The 12,958-nt window shown below is 42.7% G+C and overlaps 1 protein-coding gene across 1 annotated transcript in view; it reads left to right on the top strand.

Moving 5' to 3' along the window:
• The window catches only part of EDARADD (EDAR associated via death domain), a 69,766-nt gene extending 58,495 nt beyond the window's left edge, over positions 1 to 11,271 (top strand). The window contains exon 4 of the mRNA XM_023728153.1: positions 10,402 to 11,271. Coding sequence (XP_023583921.1) covers positions 10,402 to 10,784 — 383 coding nt within the window. The 3' untranslated portion in view covers positions 10,785 to 11,271. The remainder of the gene's footprint in view (positions 1 to 10,401) is intronic.
• The last annotated feature ends 1,687 nt before the right edge of the window (positions 11,272 to 12,958 follow it).

Raw genomic sequence — 12,958 nt, 5'->3', positions numbered from 1 at the left:
CAAAAAGTCAATAACAACAGAAACCACCCCAATTTTGTTCGATGACAGGATTGAGGCCAAAGTGATTTGCTTGTGTAAACCCATCCAGTTTGTCGTTTAGACTCCCTAGTGCTGCCTCCAATTTCATGTCTCCTTAACAGAGTGTTTTAGAAAGAGAAAATGAAATCATGTTGTTTCCCTTTGGTTAAGAGATCAAACACCCACCAAAAGCCCTTGGGTCAGTTTCTCAGTAGATAAAAATAATTCTTCATCACTTTCCAGCACATAGCATATAAGTACATCTACCCTGATGATTTATCAGAGCTATAAACTGGCATTTCAAGTATATTATTTCCAACCACGTTGGAAACCACACACAGAAAAAGCATGCATTTACACTCTTAGTAAACATAACTGCAGAAGTATTTGACTCTACTTTGACACCTGTTGGTGTTTTGCAGACTCCAGATCTGATAATTTATAGACACCTGGGATAAAGTTATTTGATTTCATTACCATAATACTTTGCTGTAGCCAAAGTTGCCAATATAAAATGTTTACCGTTTAATTGTTTTGAACTAACTCAGGACCTAGTTATCCTGAGGAACATCATTATAAACTATCTGAGAGCTAACAGTTGTCCTGGACTGCATCGGAGGGAAACAGCTATGTGGTAATTGCCCCCCGAAAAGCCAGAGTGAGCAAGATAAAACAGCACCTCCCCTGCAGGTAGACACATTAGTCAATCTGTGATCCATTGCCAACATCTTGGCTGGAGCCATTTTCTAGGCTTAACTAATGATGACCCTGGCGATTTCTGAATCTTGTTCCAATTCACAATTAACTGTTAACTGACTGGTATTTTATAACCCACCAGCCCCAACCTTGAGTTAGACATGCTGCCATTGGACATTAAGTACTTCTTACGATGACATAGACATGCCGTTCTCACGAACACGCTTGATTCCTGAACTCTTCTTTAAATGTGTGTTTTGTTGTTGTTTTCTGTCTAGTGTGTGTGAAAGAAAGGATGAGGAGTAGTGGGCTGGGGCAGGGAGCGAAGTGCCCCTTAGGAAACTCCATTCCTCTGCTTTTGAGTGTGGGGAAACATTATTTATCCCTAAACTCTTTTAATCACCAAACAAGCCTGGTATCCCTCAGAGAGAAGTGGCTATATTTCCAAAATCTAAATTTGACAGGCCCCTCTGATAAAAAAAAAAAAAAAAATACTCTGTAGAAGTCTTTAAGGCAGTGGTACTCAGCATTGGCCGTATGTTAGAATTCCCTGGGAGGCTTTGAAAAGTTCCCATGTCCTGCCTGCACTCCAGACCAATTAAATAAGACTCTCTACGGATGGGGCCCAGACATCCAGTATTTTGTAAATCTCCTGAGTGATTCCCACAGGTGGCCAAGGCTGAGAATCACTGCTCTGAAGGCTGTAGGTTATTCTCCCTCACCTGCCACTAGCTATTCTTTGTTGCATGCTTACCGTGTGCTAGGATGAGGCTATAAGGGATTATCTCATTTAATCCTCACAACAGCCTTGTAAAATAGGTGTCGTTATCTCTGTTCCGAGAGTGAGGAAATGTGCTCAGCAAGCTCAGAAACCTGCCCAAGCTGCACGTCTGCACAGTGTTAGCTGGTACTGACGTTCAGTGGGCATGAGTCTAAAGCCATGGTATTAACCACTGTGGTACACAGTGTTCTTCTCCATAGCAACCTGTCCGCTTTCTTCTGCCTTGATAGGCTTCAAAGAAGTTTCAGTTATTTATAAAATTCCTAGATCTCTTCTCATGGGCTGCCTGGAGGTTTCTGATTTAACTATTTCTTTAATGATTTCACACTTTTCATGTATTTGATTTATTATGTGCCTGGCATATGGCAGTGACTTCAGACATTAAAGTCCCTTTCCTCTTGGAGCTTATATCTTAGATGGAAGAGGCAGAAAATAAACACAAAATGAGTAATTTCGTATGATGTTAAAGCCAAATCAAACCAGTGGCCATCGAGTTGATTCTGACTCACGGCGTCCCCCTGTGTGCAAAGCAGAACTGTGCTGCACAGAGTTTTCAAGGCAGTGACTTTTTGGAAGCAGATTGCCTGGCCTTTCTCCTGAGGTGCCTCTGGCTGAGTTCAAACTGCAAACCTTTTGGCTAGTAATCCAGTACTTGACTGACTGCACCACCCAGGGACACCTCATATAATGTTGTTGTCGTTGTTGTTATCGAGTTGATTCCAACTAATAACAACCCTATACGACAGAGTAGAAGTGCCCCGCAGTGTTTCCAAGGAGCGGCTGGTGGATTTGAACTGCCAACCTTTTGGTTAGCAGCTGAGCTCTTAACGGCTGTGCCACCAGGGCTCCTCGTATAATGTTAAGTGCCTTGGAAAAAATAAACCAGAGTCATGAAATTGTGTCTCGCAGGGGAAGGGCTGTACTTTAGTAAGACAGTGCACCTAGAACTAAATAATGAAAAGGAGCCAACGATACAAAGATTTGATGGAAGCGGACTCTAGGGAGAGGAACTAGCTGGTGCAAAGGCCCTGAGGCAGGACTGAGCTTAGTGTTCTGGGCACTGGTGTGGGCAGTGAAGATCAGTAGAGAAGGAGATGAGGTGGGAGATGTAAGCAGAGGCCAGACTACACAGAGCATCATTCTTTACTGTCTTCCTAAAAAAATAGACTTGGAAAAAAATGATTTAACGTCCTTTATTTCATTTAATCCATGAGATACAGGAATTTTATCAAATCCATTTTACAGATGAGGAATCTAAATTCCATAGAGGTTAAATGCCTTGAGAAGTCAAGTCTGTAGGAAGCTGGGGCGCTGGGATTGGATGAGCCCCATCCAGTGCAGATCCAGAGTCGTTGTGATGATTCGTGATTATGTATGCAAAGGACTCAGTGCAGTGCTTGGTATATATTAAGCACTCAATAAATGACAGTTACTGTGATGATGAAAAGCCACTGAAAAACCAGACCATTGCTCCCCTGACAAATTATTCCATTATTTGAGCCAGTACTCAGACTAGGCTCACAAATCTTCCTGGGGTTATGATCTCTAAAATAAGCCATCATAAATTAATGGCACGTTCTATTCTTGCTTTGCATGAATGGAAATTGCTCAAGTCAGATGTCAGAACATGGCAAGGGAGGACCCTAATTATTAGGGAATCTAAGTGAGTTCTTATACAAAACTAACTTCTTTCTTTCAACAACTCTCTCCTTTCCTCCCCAAATCTAGAATTGAGCCATCATTTTTTATTTTGAGATCAGTTTTCTATTTGGTCTTCCTAATTTTTTTCTTTCTTTTTTCTTGGTATTCTATTTCTAAGTACTGTTTTCCACCAGTATTTGTTTATCATCAGCAGATAACAGCTACATTCTCTTTCCTTTACTATAAATCCTCTCTTCAGGTTCTGAAATGTCATCAAACAATAGTAACAAATCTATCTTATCTCTGATGGAGAAAGCACAATTCTCATCCATTCATTAATTAAGCTAACAATTCTTGAATTTCTACTGTACAGCAACCCTGTGCTTGTCACTTGAGGAGCACCAAATAATCCCATTTTTTGGTTTACATTTCTGATTAAAACGTGTTTGGTCGTAAGCATTTCTCTCTCACAATGCTTTCTTCCCCAAGTCATCACCAGTCTACCCTTTCACGTGCAGTATCACATGATAGGTTTTTAAAATATGGCAGGACAAAATGAGTTGATAGGAAAAAACATGTTTCTCCCCCCTTCAGTCCCCTAGAAAGCTAATTACAGTTTGTGATTCTAAAAGGCAGCTTTAAGTCCACTGGCATTGGCAGTTCATGTAGATTCCAATTCACTAAATGGTTTGTCATTTGTGGTGTTGAACATACCAAAAGAAAACATCAGTAGATCATTTGGCACATCATTTATTTTAAAATAAATTGATATACATATATGTATGTGATATATATATTTGATGTCATTGTTCAAATAAATAAAAGCTTCCCATACACTAGAAGGTTTAAAGGAGCTTCGTGGAAACCTTACTGATGTTTTTATTCCTCTTCTTGATACTCAGTGAGAAAACATTGCCAGCACTGAATCTTTCCAAGGTTTGACTAGGGAAGAAACTCTTCAGACACCATTACATATAATTCTGGACTTAGAGGTTTAAATCCTACTTTATTTTCCTAAAAACCAAAAAACCAAACCCATTGCCATCGAGTCGACTCCAACTCATAGCGACCCTGCAGGACAGAGTAGAACTGCCCCATACGGTTTCCAAGGAGTGACTGGTGGTGGATTCGAACTGCCTGCCTTTTGGCTAGCAGCCAAACGCTTAACCACTTGCGCCACCAGAGCTCCTTATTTTCCTAGGACATTAAAAAAATACATTTTAAAAATACCCAAACACAATAATTATAGAAAATTTGGAAATATCCATAATCAAACAGAAAATTAAAGTCACCTGTTCTCCTCACAGCATCAACCCCTGTTAACATTTTTGTTATATATCCTTCCAGACTTTTCTCTGTGCTTTTGCACGTGTGTGTAATATATGATTTGCCTGGATATAAATGACTATATTATTTGTTTTTATAAAAACTGGATTATACACACTCTTTGGTAACCTACTTTCTTTTCCTCTTGACAGAATATTGTTAATTTAACCCTACCTTTAAACAACAAAGGAAATTCCAGAATTTACTTTAATATCTCTCTTTTTTTTATATATAACTAAGCTTATGCCCCACCATGCAGCTAAAGTCTTATTTCATTATACACCATATTTAACGTAGCTGATGGATAACTCCCCCTGTATTCCTGGCCAACGTACCTCACACGCAGCTACCACCTCAACGTCAGTGGAGGCTTGCGTGTTGCTATGATGCTGAACAGGTTTCAGTGGAGCTTCTAGACTAAGACAGAATAGAAAGAAAGGCCTGGTGATCTGCTTCTGAAAATTAGCCAGTGAAAACCGTATGGATTACAACGGTGCGGTCCGAGATCTGCAGCTGATCATGGGGATGGCGCAGGACCTGGATACTGTTTCCTTCCGTTGTGCATGGGGTCACCATGAGTCAGGGACAACTCGACAACAGCTAACAATAACAATATTACATAGAGACTTTATTCAGCATTTGTAATCTCTAAGATGTGAGACACACTGCAAAGGGACATGGATCTGTTCTCAGAGAATTCAAGGATCATGAGGAACAAGAAGGCCACCAGGTTATCTCACTGCCAGGCGGCAGAGTCAGGAGATGCTAACAAGGTGATGTGGGGATTCAGAGTGAGAGGGCGTGGACAGGTATTGCCCAATAGGGTGAGTCAGGGGTGGGTTTAGAGGGTGGCTGAAGTGCAGTGGAGGAAGCTGAGTGAGAGGGAGAAGCCAAGGCATTCTGGTCATAGAGAAAACACAAGAAAGGCATGGAGGTGGGAAACTGTAAGGTATAATTATTTAACCTAGGAAATTGAGAAAGATTTTTAACAGTTAGTGCTCACAAAGGAGAGGTGAGATATGCGGCATTACTATACTCTAAACCAAACCAAACCCACTGCCCTCAAGTCAGTTTTGACTCATAGTGACCCCATAGCATTTCCAAGGCCGTACCTTCTCTCCGCGGAAGCAGACTGCCACATCTTTCTCCCTCAGAGCAGCTAGTGATTTTGAACCACCAACCTTTTGGTTAGCGGTCAGTTGCTTTAACCACTGCACCACCAGGGGCACTATACTCTGGTGGGGGTGTAAATCCACACAGCCATCATTTCCAAGGAAAGCAATTTGGGGCACATGTATCAGCAGCTTTTAGAATGTTCGTGTTCTTTACCTAATAGTCCCATTACTGGTGAGATGATTAAAGATGTGGTCAAAAGCTTATATGCAGGGGTCTGCATTCCATTATTATCCCATTATTTCATAGTCATGAGAAATTGGGGAAACCCTAAATGTCTAATAGTTTATCCAAAATTCTTCATCGTATATGTTTTCTAAATTTTCTACACTGAGGTTATATTCATGTTTAAAAAAAATTTAATTAAACGTTTTGAAAAAGAGAATGCCAGGTTATCTGTCCAGGCAACTGAGTGAGTCCAGTGTGGCTGCAGCATGGGCTATGTTTAGGAAGTCATAGGAAGTAAGAGTAGCGTGGAGTGCTTTGCATGGAAGGCTGGGCTTTGGTCTCTGATTGGACACAGTAAAAAAAAGTCTGGAAGGACTCTAGGGAACCCTAAGTGCAAATAGGGAATGTCTTAGTCATCTAGTGCTGCTATAACAGAAATACCACAAGTGGATGGCTTTAGCAAAGATAAGTTTATTCTCTCACAGTCCAGTACGCTACAAGTCCAAATTCAGGGCGTCAGCTCCAGGGGAAGGCTTTCTCTGTTGGCTCTGGAGGAAGGTCCGTGTCATCAGTCTTCCCTTGGTCTGGGAGCTTCTCTGCAGGAACCTCAGGTCCAAAGGACGTGCTCTGCTCCCGGCACTGCTTTCTTGGTGGTGTGAAGTCCCCAGCTCCCTGCTCACTTCCCTTTCCTTTTTATCTCTTGAGAGATAAAAGGTTGTGCAAGCCACACCCCAGGGAGACTCCCTTTACATAGGATCAAGGATGTGACCTGGTAAGAGTGTTACAATCCCACCGTAATCCTCTTTAACATAAAATTACAATCACAAAATGGAGGACAACCACACAATACTGGGAATCATGGCCCAGCCAAACTGATACACACATTTTTTGGGGGAACATAATTCAGTCCATGACAGGAAATTAGGGTATTTTTGGTGCATAGGGAAAGAAACTTTAAGCACGGTTTTAGGTCACCTGAGCTGGAGATGTCATCTGGACATCAAGAGGAACTTTCCAGTAGTTAGTCCTGGAGCCCAGGAGAATGAGTGGGGCTCATTATTCATTTACTCACTTCTGCATTCACTCACTCACTCACTTATCCAATAAACATTAGTCAAGCATTTACTATCTACCAGGGCCTGTGCTGGTCCTGCCGATGATAAGAGAAAGGGTCTTCTGTTCTGGTGGGAGGGCCTTGTAGAGGTGACTGGTAAAGTTGTGGGAGTGGAGACCAAAAGGGGGAGAAAATGTGGACAGAGGAAGGCTTAGGGCTCAGGACAGAAGGAGGGCACCTCTTTCTAGCTCTCAAGGACTCAGCTATGAGGCAGGATCTCGACATTGCAGGAGATGAGGGAAGGAACGGCCAGGCAGGGTGGGACATGCCTGGGGATACCCGGTGTGGCTGTAAACAGGAACCCTGAGGAGGACCAGCCTGCTGTGCAAATGTAATGTCCAGAGGGGCAAAGAAGCTTTGGGCCTGGTTCCAGGAGCAGCAATATCCAAGGGGAGCAGATGTGATGGGGGCGTCCACAGCAGCAGGAGGTCCAGGCAGCCAGTGACCCTCAGAGTCAGGTGGGGATCTGCTTCCCTGTTCTGGATTTTCTGCCCAGTCAGAACTAGACTCTCTCCAGCAGTTGGGGTACAGGGAACTGGGTCCAGTCTCCGCACAAGGAGTTTGGAGGAAATGAGGCTGGGTCAGACGATGCTCAGAGCCAAAGGGAATGAAAATTAAGAGCATGGTGAAGAATTGGAGGCAGTGGGTTTTTAACTCTTTTTCTAGAAGTTTAACAGTGAATAAAAGAAGAGAAAGAGAAAGTGACTTCAGCAAGTTATAAAACCAGAGAAGGGTAGTTGGAGGTAGTTGTTTTTTAGGATAGAGGACCCCTATACATATTTGTAAGGAGCCCTGGTGGCACAGCAGTTAAGCTCTAGGCTGCTAACCTGCTGCTCCGCAGGTGAAGGATGCAGCAATCTGCTCCCATAAAGATTTACAGCCTTGGAAACCCTATGGGGCAGTTCTACTCTGTCCTGTAGTGTTGCTGCGAGTCGGAATTAACTTGACGGCAACTGGTTTGGTTTGGTTTGTACATATTTGTAAGGAATCCCTGGGTGGCACAAACTGTTAAGTGCTCAACTATTTGCAAAAAGGTGGGTGGTTCAAACCCACCCAGATGCTCCCCAGAAGACATGCCTGGTGATCTGCTTCTGAAAGCTCACAGCCTTGAAAACCCTGTGGAGCAGTTCTGCTCTGCACATGTGCAGTCTCCGTGAGTCAGAATCAACTTGATGGAAACTAACAACAACAACATACCTACATTTGTAGGCAAAGGAGAGAGAATCAGTAGAGGTGGGTGGCTGAAAACGAGGGCAAAGAAAGGCAATAACTGGAGAGAGAAGTCACGGAAATGGTAGGAAGGGGTGGGCTCAAAGGCGTAAGTGAAGCTTGGCCGAGAGGAGGGCTGCTCCACTGATAACTGTCCTCTGTGCTAAGCTAAACAATATATCTGTTAATGTAATACATTGTCTCAGTTATCACAGAAATACACCATCACTAGAGAAAGTTTGTAAAATAGACAATCCTGCCAAGTTAACACAATAGCTATTATTTTTGTACACTTCTTCTGTAGTAATATTAGCAGTTTTCACATAGTTTTAATCCTAGAGTATATACATTCTTTCTGCCCTACATTTTTCACTTAACATTACAGCACAAACATTTTCTAGGTTGCTACATAATTATTTAAATAATATTCCATCAAGTAGTAAGTAGTACAGTATTTTACTTCACTAGACACTATAGGGTAGCTATGAGTCGGAATCGACGCAACAGCAATGGGTTTGGCTTTTTTGGTTTTATTCCCCTAGCTTTTGACATTTCGTTTGTTTTAAAAAGTGCTAATATAAGCACCATTGTAGTAAACGTTTTCATGTATATACATATTTTGGATTAACTCTGTAGGTGAGATTCCCAGAAGTCATATTAGTAGGTCAAAAGGTATAAGCATAATTTTCACGGCTCTTATTTTATTTTTATATTTGTACTTGCCTCAAACTTGCTGGTTCTCAGCCTTTTGATCACCAAAGTCCCATCCTCTTTCCAAATTCTTAACTCCATTAAGGAGGCCTGGTGCTGCAGTGCTTAAGCACTTGGTTGCTAACTAAAAGGTCATCAGTTCAAACCCACCCAGCGGCTCCATGGAAGAAGGACCTGGTGATCTGCTTCTGTAAAGATCACAGCCTAGAAAACCCTATGGGGCAGTTCTGCTTTGTCACATGTGGTCGCTATTAGTCGGAATGGACTCGACGGCAATGAGTTTGGTTTTGGTTTGGGTAGTAAAAGTCATCAGAACCTTCCCTAGGATTTAACAGGCCAGTGATTGACCTTGGTTAATATCCAGGGTCAGAGGGGCCCAGAAACTCAGTGTCGCTGAAGAATTTAAGGCATTCAAGTTGCCATGTTGTGCAGCCACGGCTTAATAATGTATTATAAATTACTTGCCAACACCTCTTACCTACTGACTTCTCCTCCCACTAATAAATGGGGCAAAAGATGATTGGATATAAGAATGTTGTCCTCCCACTGGGCTGGGAGGGTGCTCTTCATGGTGAAAGCTCAGTTCACACACCTCGTGCTCATCCTGCAGCCTGGTTTCCACCCCACCAAGCATATCTCTGGGTGTTGGCCCCAGTTCAAAGGGAGCCCCACAGGTGAAGAGCACACAGATAAGGCAGAGGGATGATAAGGTGGCTATAAATCTAAAAAGTAACTTTTCTGGCATTATCAGTTATCACTCATTTTCAAATATGCATATGGAGTGGATACTCCAGCTTGGTTTTATTTTTAAAGACCTTTTAAAGAATTGTGCGATGCTTTTACACCCTGACATGTTGTTTTTGGTGTTAAAAAGCTGTCAGGCTTGACTTGAAACTTAGAAGGGGTAAGGGCTGGAGTTCATGCAAGTACGGGCTGGTTTCTTGGCGGGCACAGCAGCATGCTGGGGGTGGGGGGAGGGTGGCGTCTGACCCCGCTGGACTGGTTATCTGCGCACAGAGAGACCTCTGTTCCTGGGAGCCCTCATCTTTGGCCAGCAGCCCCACAAGTGCACAGTATCACACATAGAGAGCCTCAGGAAAAAAGTGAAACTGGCTTTATAAAAACCCACTGCTGATTCCAGCAAAACCGCCCATCTTTGGCTAAAAGAATAACATGTTATTGTGTGAGTCCATACAAATGAGCAATTGGAGATATTCCTCTGTAAGATATGCTGTGTTATATTTAAGGAGCCCTGGTGGCACAGTGGTTAAGTGCTTGGCTGCTAACCAAAAGGTTGGGAGTTTAAGCCCACCAAGCGGTGCCGTGGAAGAAAGCCCTGGCGATCTGCTTCTGTAAAGACAACAGCTAAGAAATCCCTATGGAGCAGTTCTACTCTGTAACACATGGGGTCATTCCGTGAGTTGGAATTGACTGAACAGCAGGACAGGAGCAGTTTGGTTTTGGTTTGGATTGACCCTTTAGGAGAAAAATAAAGGTGATAAGAAATGAATGCATATTATAAGCCTCTTGTTGACATGTTGAAATATTCTGTTTTTCCCTGCAGATTTAAGCAAGGACACATCCTGTAAAGAAAATTGTACGTGTTCCTCATGCTCGCTCCAGGCCCCCAACATAAGTGATTTGCTCAATGACCAGGATGTATTAGACGTGATCAGGATAAAGCTGGATCCCTGTCACCCGACAGTAAAGAACTGGAGGAATTTTGCGAGCAAATGGGGCATGCCCTATGATGAATTGTGCTTCCTGGAGCAGAGGCCCCAGAGCCCCACCTTGGAGTTCTTGCTCCGGAACAGTCAGAGGACGGTGGACCAGCTGATAGAGCTCTGCAGGCTCTACCACCGGGCCGACGTGGAGAAGGTCCTGCGGAGGTGGGTGGAGGAGGAGTGGCCCAAGAGGGGCCGTGGAGACCACCCCCGGCACTTCTAGAGTGCTCCTCCTTCCTTCGTTGGCCTCTGCAGACATTGAAACCACCATGGGTCAAAGAGGAATGTTAATCTGTTCTTTTTTACGAGTTGAGGATAAGGACGTGGAACAGAGGACATTTGTTTTCCCCAAGCAGGTGGTTTTGTGGAGGGTAGGCTGTGATTCGGTGGTGGATTTTTGTTTGTTTTTGCACATCTGTTTTTATTTAATATTTGAATCTAGAATTGGGGAAAAAATATTTTGTCAGCTCATGTAGGAGCCAGAGATTACGATCAGAATGGATTCATGCCATTATGAATAGAAAATGATCTTCTCCCTTGAGTACTGCTAGAGATTTAAACAAAATAGGGGCTGGAATTATTGATGGTCCTCGAACAGTCATCATACATAGACTCTCCGTGATCAATGGCACTCCCACCACTTGGAAGAAAACAACACTGAGAAGCCTGTTTGTTGCTTTTTTTTGTTATAAAGTACTTATGGGAATTTACAGGATGTTGGTATTACGTGGTGATTATCTTCATAACACATGTGCCGTCTTTTTTATTCAAATGCTTTTATATATCTGTGCATGATCAAAAATGGCATTTGCTCAAGTGTTTTTAAAAGAAATACAAAAATCAGTGGTTATTGATTGGGAGGATAGAGCCATGGAAAGGGTATTTGACAAAGGAAGTACTCAGAATGCCTTTGTTACCCGTGATTTATTTTCAATTTAGTTTACTGTTTACTTTTACATCTTTTATATAAGGGGGCATGCTTCATCCCTGAGGTGAATCTCAGTTGGGAAATAAATCACAATCAGCTGGCCTGGTGGTGAACTGTCACCACCTCTAGCACCTGCTGAGTTTAAACTGGACCCAGTAACACTAAAGAACGGTTTAGCCAAAAAGCAAAAATCTTCAATGGTAGGGAAAGGATGCATAAAATCCAAATTTTCACTGATTTTAAACCAAATGAAAAATCTGGTTCAAAGAATATCTACGTTCTTATTTGATGCTTTGAGGGGCAAGTGTGGTGATAAGAAGGCTTATTACTGGAGAGATCAGATTTTCCAGGTGTTCTCTTGGGGGAAAAAAGAGAGGAAGCAAAGTTTTGGTTTGGTTCACAATTCCACTAAAGTTTTAGCAACAGAAGGAGCCCTGGTGGTGCAGTGGTTAAGCACTCGACTGCTAACCCAAAGGTCAAGGCTTTGAACCCACCAGCCACTCCACGGGAGAAAGATGTGGCAGTTTGCTTCCGGAAAGATTACAGCCTTAGAAACCCTATGGGGCAGTTCTACGCTGTCCTATAGGGTTGCTGTTAGGGCATCACTATGAGTCAGAATTGACTGGACAGCAGTGGGTTTGTTTTTTTGAAGGGGGGTTGGGCAACAGATTAGAACGTTAAGGCACTTGTTCAATTTGGAGAGATTCTGTATAAATTCCTGACTGAAATAAGCAAAAATGATGAATAACACTGAGTACACTGGAAAGATTAGGATTAACAAGAAAGTTATTTTCTAAACCACCACATTTTTTCCATTAACATTGACAGCGGTTTTAATTAGGTGGCTTCACCATCAAATGTAAACTTTAAACTAGCGAAATCTGCGTAGAGATTTACTCATCACTTCTGATTCATTACTAATCACACCTGGCTCATCTTACCTTGTCAGCTATATCACAAGATGTACTTAAAATAGCAGCCAGTAATAAAATGTAAGATTTTTAAAAATAGATTGCTTTACAAATTGTTGTTTAGTGAGGTAACTGTTGAATGCTTAGAGCCACCCACCACCTAGGTGCTGCACAGAACTTGTAGGGGGAGTTCTAGTCCTCTGCCAGCTGCCGGTGGAGTTGACACCCACTCGTGGCAACCCCATATGTGTCATAGGAGTATTGTGTTCCAGAGGGTTTCAATGACTGATTTTTCAGCAGTAGAGTGCCAAGCCTTTCTTCCAAGTGCTTCTGGGTAGACTCGAGCCTCCAAACTTTTGGTTAGCAGCCAAGCACCTAACCATTTGTGCCACCCAGGGACTCCTCTAGACCTCTAGGAATTTCAATTTACATCCCATGTTCTCATTTATTAACCCAGAATTTACTGTGGGAAAATATAAATGAGTCTTTGGTATTCACTGTAGACATTTTAGAGAAATGGAACTGAGAAGGTGGTGACTGCTCAGGGCTGCCCACCCT

This window comes from Trichechus manatus, unplaced genomic scaffold, assembly GCF_000243295.1.
Source record: "Trichechus manatus latirostris isolate Lorelei unplaced genomic scaffold, TriManLat1.0 scaffold00021, whole genome shotgun sequence".
In the NCBI taxonomy this organism is placed as follows: Eukaryota; Metazoa; Chordata; class Mammalia; order Sirenia; family Trichechidae; genus Trichechus; species Trichechus manatus.
Note: the sequence above shows the minus strand (reverse complement) of the source record. Positions and strands in the feature narration are given on the sequence as shown.